This window comes from Panthera pardus, unplaced genomic scaffold (genome assembly GCF_024362965.1).
Source record: "Panthera pardus isolate Hobbes unplaced genomic scaffold, ASM2436296v1 HiC_scaffold_24, whole genome shotgun sequence".
Taxonomy (NCBI): Eukaryota; Metazoa; Chordata; class Mammalia; order Carnivora; family Felidae; genus Panthera; species Panthera pardus.
Genome location: NW_026526810.1, coordinates 5,823,722 through 5,841,711, shown reverse-complemented (window position 1 = coordinate 5,841,711; position 17,990 = coordinate 5,823,722). Strand labels below are relative to the sequence as shown.

Below are 17,990 nucleotides of genomic sequence, written 5' to 3'. Positions count from 1 at the left end.
GGCAAAGTGTGAGGGACAGTCCGCGTAGGAGCGGGAACAGGAGACGCTACAGCAATTCTGCTCTGAAGATGTTGATTCAAATGTGTTTCTTCCCCTCCAGCCATTGTTCTTGTCATCTGCTCAGAGTGTTCAGGAGACACATATAACGAACACACTGACAGCTTTATACAGTATGAGTAAAATACAGTGCCGTCAGGCGAAAAGTGTGAAAATCCCACAGGACAAACAAGGATTTCTTAAAAAAAAAAAAAAAATCCTACACCCATCATTCAGACTACCATCTTGAATTACAGGGAATCCTCCCAAGTCTCTTTTGGAAGCTGCATAAATATTATACTGCAGGCTCTAAGCCACATATATTAGCGATTTGAACTGATCTAAGAGGAATTCTTACCTCGCAACAATGCAACCGTGCAGAGAGGGTAGAAAATGCTCAGGGCGAAAGGCAAGCATGTCCTCCCCACTCCTGCAGCAATGCACACTATCAATTTAAGGATTCAATATTCTGGCTCAAACATACAGATCCCCAATATTTCCTAAACTCCTGTCACAGAAGAACTGGAAAACCTTCCTTGAAGCTTTGCAGCGGCATTTAGAAAATACTGAGTTATAATCCAAGCAACGTAAGAGATACAGGGTCTGATAACATTACTCTGTCAGCTCCTGGACACGCAGGATTTCAGAAGCATTCTCTAAGGCAGAAGGGAGCTTTTTAAGAACGTGTTTGCACAACATTTGAAATTTACAGTGATGGTCTGGACAAAGTTATCAGGTCCTCCGGGTGGGTCAGTCTTGTAAATGCCTAATTCAGGATAAACATTTCAGCATGGGTGTGTGTGTGTGTGTGTGTGTGTGTGTGTGTTGGGGAGGGACGGCACAGAGGAAACGCTTAAGTCCACTGTCCTCCGGGTCTTGAACCGAAATAACCCAAATCCAAGATGCCACACTGGGCCTCACGGCATGGAGAAAAGATTATGAAAACAAATCTGATCAAAAATCAAGGTGAAGCCTTAGACTCTTTTCAGCCCCACCCCCCAGGCACACAGATATGCTGTCATTTTCACAACGTAAACACCAGAAATGGAATGCAAAGCATTTAAAGAGCAAGTCATAATGGAGCTGTAAATAACCCCTCTCGTTGCTTTCCCTCTTCATTCAGAGTTTGCGCCTTTCCCGATGGCTAGGTTACTTGATCTACTGGTCTCAGTGGAAAGACAGATAGACTTCAACTGCAGGCAGAAGACAAAAACTGACAAGGAGCGTCACCTTTCCTGACTGTTTAAATCCTTTAAGGAAGTGCCATAGCAATTAGAGTGGGAGTGTAATCTTTGCAGAGTGCATTAACACTCTCCGACCTCCTAGACAATAGATCAGACCTCAGACACATAATGCTTCCCTAAGGCTTTTTAGCCAGCATATTTGATCTTTTAGTCACTCCGTGTGTGTTACTATAGGTATCATCCACAGAGAAGGCATTATTCATGAGCACCACTGCCCACTAGGTCTGAGACTGGACTGCAATCAAGCAAAAGCAGGAAAATCACCTTAATCCTCTGCTCTATTTCCTGTATCTTTAAGATGGGCGGAGTGGGGGGGGGGGAGGGAGGGAGAGAGTAAGTCTAGACTTCTGGAAAAGAGTCTTTCACAATTCTCTTATTATTTTTTAAAGCTACAGAGTCTGTTCTGTAAAAGTGAATTACAATAGGCCCTTTTTACCTGCGGGGGATGCCTCCCAAGACCCCCCCAGTGGATTGTCTGAAACCACAAATAGTACCGAGCCCTTTTATATACTGTTCTTCCTATACTACATATCTGGGATAAAACTTAATGTGTAAATTTAGGCACGGTAAGAGATTCACAACAGAGACGGATGATAACAAAACAGAACAATTACAACATCCTATAACGAAAGTTATGTGTATGTGCTCTCTCTCTCTCTCTCTCCCTTAAAATATCTTACTATACATGCCCTTCTTCCTGTGATGATGTGAGAGAATAAAATGCCTATGCAGAGAGATGAAGGGCGGTGAATGATGTGGGCGCGGTGACGGAGTATTAGGCTACGGTGACCTTCTGACATAACATCAGAGAAGATCATCTGCTCCTATATCGAGGTTCACACCCAGCCACTAAAACCATGGAAAACAAAACCGCGGATAAGGGGAGACAAGAGTGGCGTTAATATGCATAGGTCATTCCATGAGTATGGGCTGCAGGGGGGCCGGGGGGGGGGCAACCTCTAAAACATCTGATGTTTTTTTGTCAACAAGATGAACTTCATAATGGATTCATGGAGGAAAATGCCCTGTGTGATCAGCCGCGCTGGAATATGCAAAAGAAAGCAAAGAGGGGAAATCAAACAAACTCCTCGAACTGCAAGCTTTTAAATCTTCATCTGTCCTGCGGGTTACGAGACAGGGCACACTGGTCAGGCAATAACCTATTTCCTGATGAACACATCCTGTTCCAAGCTAATCTCACAGTGGAAGCTTGGCTTTTACCATTTATTATAAACATTTTCAAGAACTGCTTACTGCGATATATTTTTTAATGGATTAGATTTTGGTCAGCTGCTAACAGAGCAGAGAACTGAATATTCTTTATAGGAAGACAGCAAAATAGGTTTTCTGAGAGTCTGACTTACTTTCCACTTTTCTCCCTCATGAGTAATTGGGATAGCAATTGAAACAGAATGTAAGAAGGCTAGAAGGTTTCTTTTCTGCTCCTTTTTTTCTTTTCCTCCCTCTTCCATTATAGGAAATTCTGTATCCGAGCTTATGGTATACAAGACCTTATTGTTCTGAACTTTATCACAAGACCTAGTGAAATGTTCAGAAGAGAGACAAAGGCCAAAATTCACATAATTTGCTCAAGACCATCACAGCTGTCCGTTCAAGACACTCAAGATCTAAAGTCTAAAGCATTTGAACCAAAATAATTACATTTTCTTAGAATCAAGAAATGTGTACTGCGAAGGATTTTTGAATGAGACTGCAAGAAAAAAGGAGAGCTGCTTATTAGCTTTATGTTTAAGCAAATCGTTTCAGAGTTAGCATCTTCAAACCCAAATCTAAGGGAAAAAATGGCAAATGAAAATATATACTCACAAAAAGCAATTTAAGAACTTTCAAACCTTAACAAGCAGTGAAGAAAGATCGACTGAATGCTTTCACTTTACTTTGACAATGCCTAAGGTCCAAAATGAAATCATGAAAATAAATGGAAAGAATGTTACCATATCCACTATGCCTCTTCTAATGTTTTAAAGAAAGTGCTTATGTTATGTTTTTAATCCACGGGTAAAATAGCTTTCAAGCAATTCGTGATCCTACTCAGATTAAAACTAACCATGAACAATTACCTAAGGAAGAAAATGCCCTCCTGAAAAAACTGGATTTAATACTCTGATGTGAAGGTCTGTGTACACACACGTAAACACACACATACGCACGCATGCACACACACACAGCAAGCAAGCACTGCACCTAAGCAACTTCGTACTCAATAGCAAAGGACTTTATAAACCTGACCAATGGCACAGGCATAAAATTTTGGTTAAGAAAACTAAAGTTAAGAGTGGAAAAAATGGGCTTTAAATGGTTGTCCTATGAAATCTATACCAATTTGACAATAATCCAGATCTCATCCCTTGTGCCTAAAGACGAACGCCATAGAATATCTCAGTAAGTGATTATAAACTCAGAGATTATACAACACTCCAAGTTTTTTCCTTAAACTCACATAATGATTTCTGCTTGTAGATGATTGTATTAAATTAAAAATAAATTGCTGAAATTAAAATCCCCAAGAAGCAATCCACAGAAATTTACCTTGGACTTTTATCATTTATGAGTTTCTATCGCCACCTGCAGGATTATCTTTAAGTAAACTCAAGCAATAGGCTATTTGCCATTCTTTTTTTTTTTTCTTTTCCTTTCTTCTCTTATTCTTCCTCCTTGTCCTCTCTTTTGTGTCTGTATGTGCGTATTGGGGTGAACCAAATTTTGGGGATATCGATTATCTATCTTCTGAAAAAATACACATTACTAAATACATAAAAATCACCAATGAAATGCAAAATTAAATTTATGAAAGAGGTGTAGGTGACTGTGGCCACAGGCAGCCATTTTTTTTTTAACAGCAAAACACACATCACATTTTCTAATTTTGCAACTTCTGATGGAAAGTTAGCCCATGGAAATTTCCTTACAAAAATTGTGAGGACTTCAATGGTTCCCAAGGAAGGCAGTTTTTGCTAGCGAATAGCTTCCAAAAAAGTTTTTAATTGCACATGCCTGACTTCTTCCAGAGGGGAAAAAATATATTAGCAAATTCATACTTAGTGTTCTGTTGCTTTTAAACAAAAGACAAAGGTGAGACTACGCATTTTACTGTAGCCCAATAAAGAACAGGTTTTAAGAGCAGAGGTCAAAACTTAAAACACACGAAAGCACAGATTATCACCACCATCACGATCATCATGTTATCTTTGTCACTGTCACCCAAAAGTCTGGATTAGAAAGCCCCGTCACCTGAAAGCAACGGGGTACCCAGATGCACACAGAGTAATGATACAGATTTTTGTTCTTCCGGGGCATATTACCCTTCTGAGAAGCAGGTCTGCGGACTTATAGAATATTTCTCAAACGTAAGACATGGGGAAAAGGCTACTTTCATTTTCAATAACATAATTCTCGGCTACCGTGTAGATGTAGTTCATACTCATGAGCTAAAACCATAACTGCAAAGTTTATGACAGCACACATCACGTATCACACAGGCGGTACAGGGGCTAAGCATCCTGTGTTCTCACAAGCCAGGAGGCCTTGGGAAAAATCCCTTTCCTGAAGGCTTCAGTTCCTTCTCATGCGGACGAATGTGAAAGGTCCTCCGATTTAACATTCTATAGCTCCATGCTTCTCCAGAGTTCGAACGGAAGCCACGAGGGTCTTGTTTTCAACACCAAGTGAGCTAAGAAGTGTATTTCTTTCTTCTCCCCACTCCCTGTTTTTTTTGACAAGTTGAAGCACTTCTTTGGTTTTGAATCAAGCCTCTTCAATGACTTAAAGCAAAAATTTTTAAAAGCCTGCTCAGAAATAAAAAAGTAAAGGGCCAACGAAAAAGATACGGCGTCGAACTCTAAAAAAATCCCAGTGACATTGGAAGTCAATGAACACCGTGCAGAAATACAGCTTAGATGATAAAAGATTGAACTGGATTTTAATTGTCTTCGCATCTTTTTTAGTGAACGTGAGGGCTGGAATATCGGCCGCTGAAAATCGCCAAAAAATGAGCTGTGATCTAAAAAGCCAACGACACAACACCAAGGGAGGAAAAGAGGTAGCCAAACACGCCTTCCTAAATCATAAATCAAAGGGCAAAAGTACAATATAGCAGAGTAAACCCTAACCAGACCACAAAGAAGGTTTTTCTCCATAAACATCAGATCAGGCAGCTAGAATGATTACCAGGCTCTCCTGTAACTGTCACCCGTGGTGGGTCTAATTACAGGCTACAGGCTAAGGCAGGCATGCCCGCATTGCACACGGCAATAAAAGGGCCATCGGCTTGCCAAGCCCAGCCAGACAACGGAGAACACACGCCACCTGACGGGGAGCCCCAAAGATCAGCCAGAGAGACTAATAAAAATGACAGCTTAGAAACAAACGACGAAGCTCGGACCACAAAAGAAAAAAAAAAAAAAAAAAAAAAGACTGTATCAAATTAGCCAGAAATACAAGGACTGAGCAACACTCTTCAACAGGTCCAGACCAACGCAGGGAATCACTTAGGACTGTTTTCACACACTCTGGTGCTCTTTCTTCCTCTGCTTCTATTTCTAGATATTCTTTTCCATTTTGGCGTCGTGCAAGACGCTTGCATCATCCAGGCGTCACATATAGAAACAGAGGGAGAGATGGAGAAGTACTCATCTCTATAAGAATCACAAATAAAATCCCCCGGACATTCAGGGGCTATTGACCCGGGTTAGAGACTTGTTAGTTCCTTTCATTCCCCTACCGCTGGCTGTCTTGTGGCCCTTTTGCTGTAGATTAGCACCCACTCTGGATAGGCAGCCTTGAGAAAAAGGTAGGAAAAGTCACCTTAAACGAGGTTATGATGAAGGCGGTCTATGGACTGTACCCTCTGATGGGGACCTAGGCTGTTACAGTCAGAGGAGAAGTTAGAATAAAAAGAAAGCATTATCGGGGCGCCTGGGTGGCTCAGTCGGTTAAGCGTCCGACGTCAGCTCAGGTCACGATCTCGCGGTCCGTGAGTTCGAGCCCCGCGTCGGGCTCTGGGCTGATGGCTCAGAGCCTGGAGCCTGCTTCCGATTCTATGTCTCCCTCTCTCTCTGCCCCTCCCCCGTTCATGCTCTGTCTCTGTCTCAAAAATAAATAAACGTTAACTAAAAATAAATAAATAATAAAAGAAAGCATTATCTGGTAAAAGATGGTCTTCACTGATTCTAGCACCCTTCCAAGAAGCACTCATTAGAAGCCTACTGTGTACCTAACGGGTACACAGGGCCTTTTTCGTTCTGGAGCTCCCGGGGTCCTAATACGATCCTTCTATCACACAGCCACGTTACACTGAATGTGCCTTTAGTGTTTGACATTAACCTGAACTATTAGGGCATAGAAATACAATTTCTTCACCTTTGATGTGAAGAATTAATTAGGTTAGGTCAAACATGAAGAATATTCTCACAGCTCATAGCTTTTTTTTTTTTTTTTTAGTACTTTATAGCTTTAAAGATAGAACCACATGCTTTGCATTTGGTGGTTCCAAGCACGTGAATCAGCGCTAAAAAGAGGTGACTCTTGAACGTTAATTGTATGGCATATAATACTATGATTTGCACTTCTGCCCTGTCCTGGAACAGGTCCTCCACAAGTCCTCACATAACATCCTTTGCAAGGAAGCAGCAACTATGTGCCTACGCGTGTGCGTGTGCCTGCTTTAGAGAGGCCTCTGAGTTAGAACAACACCGTGCCTACCGATCGTTGTGTCAGGTAATAATCCCTACCCACATGCGTAGCCCATTTAGTATTTTTAAATTATCCTCACGAATATTATCTAAGTTGATCTCCAAAGGACAAATTTGATTTTTCTTACGGAGTGCTTTAATCATTGTGTGGCACCTCTGTGGTTTCAGATGTAAGAGGGTAGGGGAGAGAAGCAGGCGGGTGGCAAGAGAAATGGGGAGAGGTGCTGGGGAGCAGCTGGAAGGAGGGGCAGATGGATGAGAAAGAGGAAGAGAGAGGGATGAATGGAGGGAGATGGGGAAAGAGAGGGGGGTGCTGGATAAGAGACCAGTAAGGACTTAGCATGACAGTTTCATGTTTGTATCCCAATATCTAACCGTACATGGGACGCGGGACATGCATGCAATGATTGTGGAAAGTGAGGAAGGGAATGAAAGGGGGCAAGCCTGAAGAAGGCATTGGCTGGGTCAAGGAGTGACATCGTCTCTAGAGGCTTTTCTTTCGCAAAGATTTAAGACCCTACGCTCGGGACCAAGTTTAAATGAACAGTATGGGTATCTCTGGACAGTAGAGAGACCTAGAACTAGCCTGAATTCACTGGAATCTGCCAAAGATCATGGCCCCCAGCCTGAAAAATCACAGAAGGCAGAAAACGTGTGTGTCTGAGCGCATCCCGATAGAAAGTGTAGGGGAAGCAGTAGGTAACGACAGAAGCATTCCCATACAGAGCCTGGACCTATAATACAAAAGTGAGAGTTAACCATTCACTTGCTATCGAATGGGGCCATGTGAAGACTGGCCATGTATGCTTTTCCAGGAATTAAAAAAGAAGAAGAAGAAGAAGAAGAAGAAGAAGAAGAAGAAGAAGAAGATCTGAAAAGAAAAAAATTAGATCTAACGCTTACTAGTCAAAATCGGGACGCTCCAAAATGCCACCTGATTTCAGTCCGCATAGCTATGATTCTGTCTGAAAGTGCAATTCAGTTGTAGAGTTGAAAATATAAACATGAAAATACGCGAGAATAGTGAAGAGTGTCCTTTTAAATTTTCAACAGATAATCTTTTAATGCAATTACTATAATTTTATTAAATGGCATAATTAGTTAATGCCTGAGAAGTTGTCAATAGAAGGTACAATTATGTTGTAAAATTATAATCACAATGGGCAACTGATGGATTGTTCTTATGAAAAAGTGCTGGAAAAAAAAAAAACCCTTAAAATATTTTTGAAGGTATACTATGTAGTCCTCTGTGAAAACGGAGATTTGGGAAATCATCTTATAAATGTTAATAAAACAATAAACTGTCAAATATCTTCAGCATTTTATACAATATATTTATGTACATCTTGAGCATATGTATGGATGTATACATTTAAAATGTCAAAAAATATCTTCTCCTCCAGACAAAATGGTTATTATAACTGGATTTTTTTCGGTTTTAGAGAAATACTGTTAACCTTGGGCTGTAACTGCAAGAACACTTACCAAACACGCAGGAATGTCTGTTTTGCACACACAACTGACTTCTGGTGGATATGAAACCACCACCAAATGTTTGATCAAATGCAGGTGCATCTAGTTGTAAATAAATTGATGATAGAACTTAAAGAAGAAGTAAATCTTTTAGACACAGTGAACACATAAATATCAGAAGCATCAAAAAGATATGGACCAGCACTATTTTAATAGCCCTACTTGAAACAAAATTCACATGATAGTGGTTGTGCGTAGCAAAGTAAATTCAATCTGAACGTTCTTCAGGCCACGGAATGGATCATGGACAGAAGCAATCCTCAGGATCTCCTATGAAATGCTAGCTAAACCGTTCTCACAAAATCTTCCCTGGGGAAACTTTGTATTCCCCGAATACCTTTGCTTCTTAGTGTGTGTGTGTGTGTGTGTGTGTGTGTGTGTGTGTGCATGTGTGCGTGCATATGTTTAAGCACATGTGCGCGTGTGGGTTGAAAGGGTCCATTCTGTTACTGCTGCTGTTGTTTTTGAGTTCAATGTGAAATCATTTCATATTTCTCAACATCCCAGGATCTCTAAAAGTGAAGGATTTGTGTATGTTAAATACGGGACATCACTAAGAAAGTGGGGAATGGTATTTTTTAACCTTACAGGGAGGGGCCGGGCAGGTTGATTGATGCTTTAAATTATGTATCATTTTGCAGGCCCTGTCGACCCTGAAGAAGAAATTCTTCATTTTTCTGACACTCAAAAAATTGAGGGAAAAAGTCACAGATGTTAAAATCATAGCTTTATGAAGAGACCCATTGATATATGGTAGATTTAGATTGCTTTTTAACATCAAACGTCCAAGTAAAAATTTAATAAAATAAGGAATCCATCAATGCCCCACAGACTTGCCTCCCTTGCTTGATGCAATAGGTGTGTGCCTGAAACACTAGTGGAAAAATGAAAAAAAAAATGCAATCCTTTTTTACAGCATTAGGAGGCCTCGGTTATTTAAAATAATCTTCTGATGATGCCATCTGTCAAGTAAATGGTTTTTTTTCTTTTTTTTTTTTGGTCATATGAAAATAAAATAATTCACTTAGGCCCCAATGCAACTTTAGGTCTCCTTATAGACAATATTGGGGTTTGTTACATTCAAGTTCCCAATAGAAAAACAAAACAAACAAACAAAAACCCCACACGGATGGTTGGTTTCACAATATAAACATCACAATGCAGAATTATCTTTTGAGAGCAAATTCAATTCATCGTAACTATCTTTAAATCACATATTTGTACTGAAATACAGGGATAGACAATAGAGCACCCATTCTCCGCCCCCACACACTAGAAATATGGGTCTATTTCTCTGATAGCTGCTGTTTTAAGACATCTGGAAGGAATGCATTAATGTAGATACGTAGATGAATGGGCTTGGCTCTACCCATCCCTTATTTTGAACAACCTGCAATTCTCAAAAAGAATCTGGCAAAAGTGTAGATTCCATCCATGACCCTTTCGTGGAGTGGTTTTCAGCCTTCACGCTCTCTTGAAAATCCTTCTCCATCATCCAAGAGCTTCCCCTACAAAGTGGGTAAAAATAACTCAGTCTCCCACATGGGGCTCAGTCTGGATCCAGGCACTGAGATTTTCCAGACTATCAAGCTATTCCAAGGATGTCTTAACACACATGATTCCCAGGGTCTGGGCTGTTCTCCGGAGATAGCACAGACATTTGCACCTTGTGCCTCTTTAATTCTGGCTCTATCTCTTGTGAATACGATGATCATGACTGAGAATTATTCCCACTCAAATGATGAGGGTTTTCTTCCCTCCCCACACAAGGCATCTTGGAAAAGGCTTAACACCCACTCATAACATCTAAATACATATCTGAAATGACCGATATAGATGTCCCTACAGTCATTATCATCTATCTAAATACAAGGACCAAAATCACTGCATCTTGAACATCAGTGAGAGGTAGTATAGCCCAATGGTTAAACACATGGACTCTATAGCCTGGTGATTTGGGTTAATATCCCAGCCCGTGCTTCTTAAAAGCCTGTGGGTTCTGATACTCTATTTTACCTCTTTGGGCTCATTTTTGTCATCCGTATAAAGAAGGTAATAACCAATATCGACATCAGCAGGTATTGGTGAGACCTCTAAGTGGTAACACTTGTAAGATGCTTTGGACTGTGCCTAACACACAGTAAGCTCTGAAACATGAGCTATTAAAGACCCCGAGAGGTCAAAGTCTATGTCTGAGAATGACCACACGCAGGTCTATGAAATACCACATGTAATTACAAATCCAGTCATAGGGAAACACACAGATGTGCTTCTTCGAGGCATGATTTTTAGTTACCTTTGACCCCTGTCAATAGCTGACATCTCATATGAATTTGTTCTGCAATTAGAAAAAGCTGAGGATAAGAAAAAAAGCTGAGCAGAAGAAAAGCAAATAAACGGATATTTAATTGATAACGAGTAAAGCTCAGGAAACGCAATGCAGTAACACATCTAGAAAACCTGGAAGAAAGAGAAAGACTCAAAAGACATAATGAGCAAGATTTTCCACAGTCATTCTAGCAAATAAAGAAAACTGAGCCTGCAGACGCATGGTGTGGAATGGTCTGCTCTGAAAAAACCCCAATTTAATTTCTGACGATAACAATGAATTAAACATTATATAGTCGCATTTGCTTGGCAGGCGTCAGCGAATTAAAGACAACTTTCCTCTCGGAGTATTGAGAAGACGGCCACCCATGTAAGTGGACAGGGGATTAATCCCATGGTGGAGAGGTTTACGCCTGGACAGTCTAATAAGATAAATCCTTCAATGTTTGTCCACCCACTTGTGACCAGACACTATGCGGACTTGTAGCTTGATAGGCTGCTTGTCTTTAACCCTGCTTTCAACAAGATATGATCTATCCATATACACACCCATAGGAACCTTTAGAAAATGCATGCGTTGCTTTCACAAAGTCTTAAAAAATTTTTTTAATGTTCATTTTTGAGAGACAGACAGAGTGCGAGCCGGGGAGGGGCAGAGAGGGAGAAGCAGACACAGAATCTGAAGCAGGCTCCAGGCTCTGAGCTGTCAGCACAGCGCCGGATGCGGGGCTCGAACCCACAAACCCTGAGATCATGACCTGAGCTGAAGTGGGACGCTTAACCGACTGAGCTCCCCAGGTACCCCTGCTTTCACAGAGTCTTAATATTAATAGCCAGAATACACTGAACACGATCCTACAATGTCCATGCTCTGTATCATCTGAAAACAGAGACTCTGACGTGATGTCATCAGGCTATTTTACGTCATCTGACAGAACAGAAGTTAGAAAAAAAATGCCTTGAGTTCTGCCCTTAGCTTACAACGCTAGAGTCACTTCCTGGGCCTCTAGGGGAAGGAAAAGCCCCCCCTAGGAACTGGCTCAGCAAAAATGGTTCCTTTCACACCTGTGCAGCGAACCCTCAGGTACCACTCATCCTCGTTTCGGATACAGAAAGGCCTTCAAACGCCATCCTATTGTTTAGTAAAACCTTGGCCTGAGACCTCGGTTCAGGTCTGTCCTCTGTAGATCACAGGAGGGAAGCAATGTGCACCACCAGGGACAAGTCCGGTGCTCTCCATCTGGAGGCAGCGATGGATATAAGAGAAGAAGTGCAGCTTTGGCATTACGGGCTCCCCTTCCTCTCTCTCTGGCCCAGGTCACCTGAGGATCCAACACTTTGCAGAAAGACAACCCTTAACGCAGTCCACGGAGGCAAGGACCCAGGACCCCAGCCAAGGGTGGCCCCTAAGCTTGAAATCGCCCATCCGTACTCTACAGGTGGCTAACCTAAGTAGGTAGGCAAGAGCCACAAAAAAGAAATATTTTCCCCCCAAATGAAGGCTTGGATGCCCATAATCTTAAAATATAGTAAGGGAGACTAACATATATATATATATGATATGTTAGATATCATATATGTCATATCATATATGTTAGATATCATATGATATGATAGATATAGATATAGATATAGGTATAGATATAGATATTTTTTCAATTCTATCCTAAAAATACTGTCTTTGCACACTCTTGCCTTAGGAGCAGAAATAGTCTTGGAATGACCATGACGGTAGGGCCGGCTGAGACATTCTCTAATAAGATTACACTTCATCGGCTTAGGGAGGGGAGATACCACCTCTCCGGATCTGTCGTATCGCTGACATCCGCCACGGCTGGCCCAAGCAAGCCTGGGATGAACATTCCAACACGGAATTTCAAATTAAAACTGAAGACTGCCTGCTTTTAAGGCAGCACCCTCCGTTCCCGGCCCTTCAGAGAAAAGGTGCATGCGCATCGTTCCTAAATGACTGCACGGTTTCGCGGATGCCCAGTGGCAAATGTCCCCTGCCACACACCGACAATGGAGACTCCCAGCGTCTTCCAAACCCAGGTGTTCTTGCGAAGTCACATTGTGGCGAGCCAGCAAGAAGAGAGCCCCCTTTACCTTCCGTTTTGTGGGCCACGGGGCCTTGAAAAGATGATGTGGCCGCCTGCGGCTGCCAGCCTGGCCGTGTGCTCCCCGGTGCGGTGGCCGCAGGGACGACCCTCACACCGGACGGGGCACAGGGGGCCCCACTGCCAAAGCTCCCTTCCCGTTTAGAAGTCCCCCCCCCCCAGCGGACAACCTATTTCTATTCATTTGTTCTAATCTTTCCTCAGATCAGGCCGGCAGCCCATTAATCATTTCTGTCACACCCCTCCGTGAGCCAGTGCAATGGAGCTCTGTTTTTCTAAAAATCACACTGCCAGAAATCAAGCTCAAGAAGGAGGAAATCCTCTCCTCCTCACAGGGGCTGGCTGGGGTGCTGACTGGAAGAAGCCACCAATTGTGTTGACTTTCCTCTTTTGCCCAGAATCACAAGAGAACATTCCGTGGAAAGTTTTTGAAGAGAATTCAGGTGGGGAGTGAAGGGGGGGGGGGGGGGAGGCTGAAGAGGAAGCCAACGCATGAAGCCCCCAGCCGAGGAGAACGTAAGAAAGGGAAGAAGATGAATAAATGCCAAGACAAAGACAGATACGGATTAATAACATTCTTACTCATGTTTTTTACTACGGCCGATTATTTTCAGCAACTTCAGACCAAAGAAAAAGTATATTAAAGGTCAAGGTCGCAGCCATGAGAGGCCTGCTACATCTTGAAGCAATGAAAATCTAAAATTAATTAGACCTAACAGAATGTTCTCCATGGCAAAGAAAAAGCTTCTTGTGGGGCTGGTACACTTGCTTATGGAATAACAGTGGGAGTGACCTTGAAGCCACAGACATCTTAGGTTTTTTTTGTTGTCGTTTTTTGTTTCTTTTTTTTTAATGAGGCTATGCCTGTGGGGTAGGAGAGACCAATGACAATTAAAACAAACAAACAAACAAACAAACAAACAACAACAACAAAAACCAGAGACAAGATGGGTCATGATTTACCAATGACCATGACTCAGAATCACTCACACATCCCTATTAGGCCCTATTGTGATGTTTGCACCTTACACAGATTAATGGCGTGATATAAAAGGCACCAGAGTAGCAGTGGAGAGATTTGGTTTCTCCTCCCACGTCTGACAAGACCAATCTCATCAAGAACAAGTCCTTTTGCGAATGGCGGAGAATGTCCAGAGATGTAATGCGAGGGGCACTGCACCAACTTTCAAGGCCTCGTCAGATTCCTGGACTCTCAGTGGTTAACTTGGGGGATTTTAAGATCTCTTGCTGCTCTGCTGAGATTCTGTGATTTTATTACACCTCATAAGGACGGGCCAGCATCATCAGAGAGAAGAGTGCATCTCACACACATCAGTCACCCTCTTTTGTGGTGCTGGGTCACCGTGTAATGGGAGGTCAACAATTATGACTCAAGTGGTTTGATATGAATAAATTTTGGGATCAAATTGGTGAATACTTGCTCAACACATAAATTAGAGCAATGTAGTCATGTGATTTTTCACCTGTCCTTTTTCAAAAAAAAACACTGGCATTCACTGGGACAGGGGGAGAGAAATGTATACCATGGAGGGACTGATACACAGTTAATGCTAATATAATAATCACCACCATGTACAGAGACACATTCTTAAGTGAATAAGAACCATTTAAAAATATCTAAACGTTGGATCTCTTAAATTTACCGATAGCACAGGAGTAAGATTTGGGTAATTTAAAGGATTTCCAATGGCAAATCTGATGTAAGTACAGCCTTACAAAGACATCGCCAGTATAATCACCCATGCTATGGTGTATTTCGGAAAGATGAACGGATACCATTTACGGTTTCCTTACAGGTGTGAACTTCAGCTATGTTGAACGCGTGTTATTCTGCTTCATGTCCGTAAAATAAAACCCATCTGCATTTGGATTTGAGACTCAGAGGCAAATCATCTGAAGATAAAAAAGGAAGCTTACCACAAACGCTACTGCACTTCTTAACGTGGATTCCCACTGGAAGCAGCTTTTAAGGAACTGTATTGTATTCCACATTGCCATGGTGATTCTTTTCACACGGTCTACATCTCTTGATAAGATCTAATAAAAAAAAATGGAAAACAGGGAACTAGATTTAAATACTCCAAATATTCTCTTTAGATCAGGCAGCTTGGGCATTTAAATTATATTGTGTATAGCTGCCAATTAAAAAAATAATAGAAAGCAAAAGTCCTAACACCTCTTCTAAAAAAAATTTTTTTTTAAACACGATCATCCAGAGGGGGAAAAAAATACAATGCATTTTACAGCTCTTTTGATGGAGAAGAGCCTGTTTTAATAGTGTTCGGGACAAAACTGAGCTGGTAAAAGCTACAGCAGCCTGGCATTTCATGTGTGCGTGAATTTGTGTATGGTAGGGGGAGGCAGGGAGAGAGAGGGATAGGTAGAGAGAGAGCATGGGAGTGAATATCTATTTTAGTTTGGAAGGAAATGGAGGGTTTTGCTTTGGAAACTAAATGTACAAGTATTCTAGCTCACATAGTCCAGGAAAAAAAAAAGCCTATAGGAAAATATAATTCTGGGAGGAGAACCCAGCTCTCCTACCTCCTGGCTGTGCAACCTCGGACCTGTTTCCTAACATCTCTTGTCTTCTACAATGGGGTCCATCTTGGTATTAACCTTGCAGACTGTGAAGAAAACTTAGGGGCTCTGTGGCTGTCACATGGTAAGTGATCTCAAGCACTCGGATCATAAACACAAGCTTCAGCTGTGTAAAAACATGGCGACACAGTGGCGAGAGGCACGTGGGGAGGATCCTAACATACCCCAGGATCTCAGCCCCCCAGTCCCCTGATGCTCTCAGAGCTCAAAGCCACCCCACGTGGAGGTCCTGTTTGGCAAAGGACACGTCTTTTCTCCCAGTTGTACCCAGATTCATTTCAACTTGTCTGCCAAGCAGCTACCCCACCTACCTCCACTTGGGTTTTAACTTACAAGTAAATAGGGCACAAGGCAGTGGTAGTGAAGGAGGAGGAGGAGGAGGAGGAGAGGAAAAAGGAGAAGGAGAAGGAGAAGGAGAAGGAGGAGAAGGAGAAGGAGAAGGAGAAATGACATTTACTCAGGTTACACCCAACACATATTACACTCCATGTTATGGCAGGCCGAAAGAAAACATCGGGATGCTCCCTTCGAAAGACATTCCAGGCCCTTCCCAAGTGTGCCCACAAGTTCATGGGAAACGAAAGGCTGAGGAGATGCATTTATATTTAACTGCTTTATGTAATCCACAGCTGCTCACCCCTCAGGAAATGGTGGAAGTAATAAACACTTTAAAAAAGGGACACTTTGTTCTTTGTTACACAACTGAAGAGGGACAATAGGTACCGAGTGAAATTCTGAACTGTGTCATCGGAATAAGACAGGGAGGGACTCTGAAAAGAAACATAAAGGTCACGGTAAAAAGAAAAAAAAAATTCAAAACTTTCCCTACTGGGCCATGATCTTCACTTTTTGTTAAACTGATGAGAGAGGAATTAAGGGAAACAGGAGGCGGCGGTGGGGGGGGGGGGCAATTAACTCATAAGGAGGTAAAATGCCAATACATTCCAAATATTTAGACAATAAGAAAGTGGCAGGAGCAGGCCGTGGGTGACCTCCAGGCTAAACGCCCCTAAGATCCGCTGGGCTGATCCACTGAAGGACTCTCTGGGCACAGCACCTCCCGGAAGCCTTGGAAGGGCAGACAGGGAACTGGCTCTACCTGAAGGAGGCTAGGCACGTCCAGTAAATTTGGGAGAACGTCTACAGAGGCTGACACTAGGTTATAGAACGATCCAGGAGATCCATGGGCGGCTGACTCCTTCTGCTTCATCCAACATAGGTTTCCAGTCTTTCCCTTCTTGTTGTGCTGACTTGCTTTGGGACAGATGGGAGGACAAGGAAGGAGCGGGGCTGGAGAGAGATGCTGGGGTGGAGTAAGAGAGAGAGAGAGAGAGAAGAGGGAGACATGGAGAAGGAGGAGGAGGAAGGGGAGGACGAGGAGGAAGGGGAGGAAGAGGGGGGTGGGAGGAAGGAAGGACGGAAGGGAGGGGAGGAGGGAGGTGGGGCGAGCCGCTAAGTAATGACTAATAAGCACTTCCGGTGCTAAGTGTACTCACAAGCCAGTTGACTGTACCCACCTACCTTCTTGGACAGCTTGCGGCTATCTTCAACAAAGCGCTTTTCTCTGGGAGTAAAGGTCCTAATACTCGCCTTGACCTAGAAAGACATCATTGTTGAAAAAGAGGAAAGGGCAGCATTTAAATGGACTTCATTCTCTTCTTTTTCTCGTTAATGACTGGGAAGAAGGTGGAAACCAGTATCTTCTGATCCCAAGGTCCCCGGCAGGGAGCAGAGAAATGGAGACTAATCTCTGGGCTCCGCACGTGTTTCCGGGGATCTCATTTCACCAGCTAGTCACTTGGGCAGGTGAGACAGGATCCAGGAGACTCTGGAGTGAGCTGTATCCACTCTGAAAATCACCAGAGGTGTTTTAACCACGGCCCAGAGTGGGTTCATGAAGTTCTTGGACTAGTCTCTAAAAAGCAAGACTTCCTTCTCAGGGTTTTAAAACTGTATTTTTACCAGGAATACTTGGTCTGTGAAAACCGGTCTCCAGCTTATAGAAACGTCTTTCCACCAAGAATCTCATTTCCTCCCAAGTATATGGAAAAATAAGGAGATGTATCCTCTGAGACCCATCTTATGGGGAATAAACTGAGGCTGAGAGAGGTGAAGCGGTTTGTCCCAATCACCATACTCTAGGAAAGTCTCAAGGAATAAAATTCAAGTCCTTCTTAATCAGATGGACAACTGGAAAATCATATAACTGGCATGTATTTTTCGTAAAGCTTTCCTCCCTAAAACTCAGGTTTCACCTTTGTGCATAATCTATACATTTAAAAAAAAATTTTTTTTTAATGTTTCATTTATTTTTGAGAGACAGAGAGAAACAGAGCGCAAACAGGGGAGGGGCAGAGAGAGAGGGAGACACAGAATCGGAAGCAGGCTCCAGGCTCTGAGCT

General features: G+C 42.5%; 1 protein-coding gene across 6 annotated transcripts in view; it reads right to left on the bottom strand.

Moving 5' to 3' along the window:
- MCTP2 (multiple C2 and transmembrane domain containing 2) overlaps nucleotides 1-17,990 on the bottom strand; it is a 237,312-nt gene that overhangs the window by 57,055 nt on the left and 162,267 nt on the right. For all 6 annotated transcript variants that reach the window (XM_019460153.2, XM_019460154.2, XM_019460150.2 and 3 more), the window contains 2 exons: nucleotides 17,110-17,184; nucleotides 14,908-15,027 (listed from right to left, as the gene is read on the bottom strand). In XM_019460153.2, coding sequence (XP_019315698.2) covers nucleotides 14,908-15,027; nucleotides 17,110-17,184 — 195 coding nt within the window. The remainder of the gene's footprint in view (nucleotides 1-14,907; nucleotides 15,028-17,109; nucleotides 17,185-17,990) is intronic.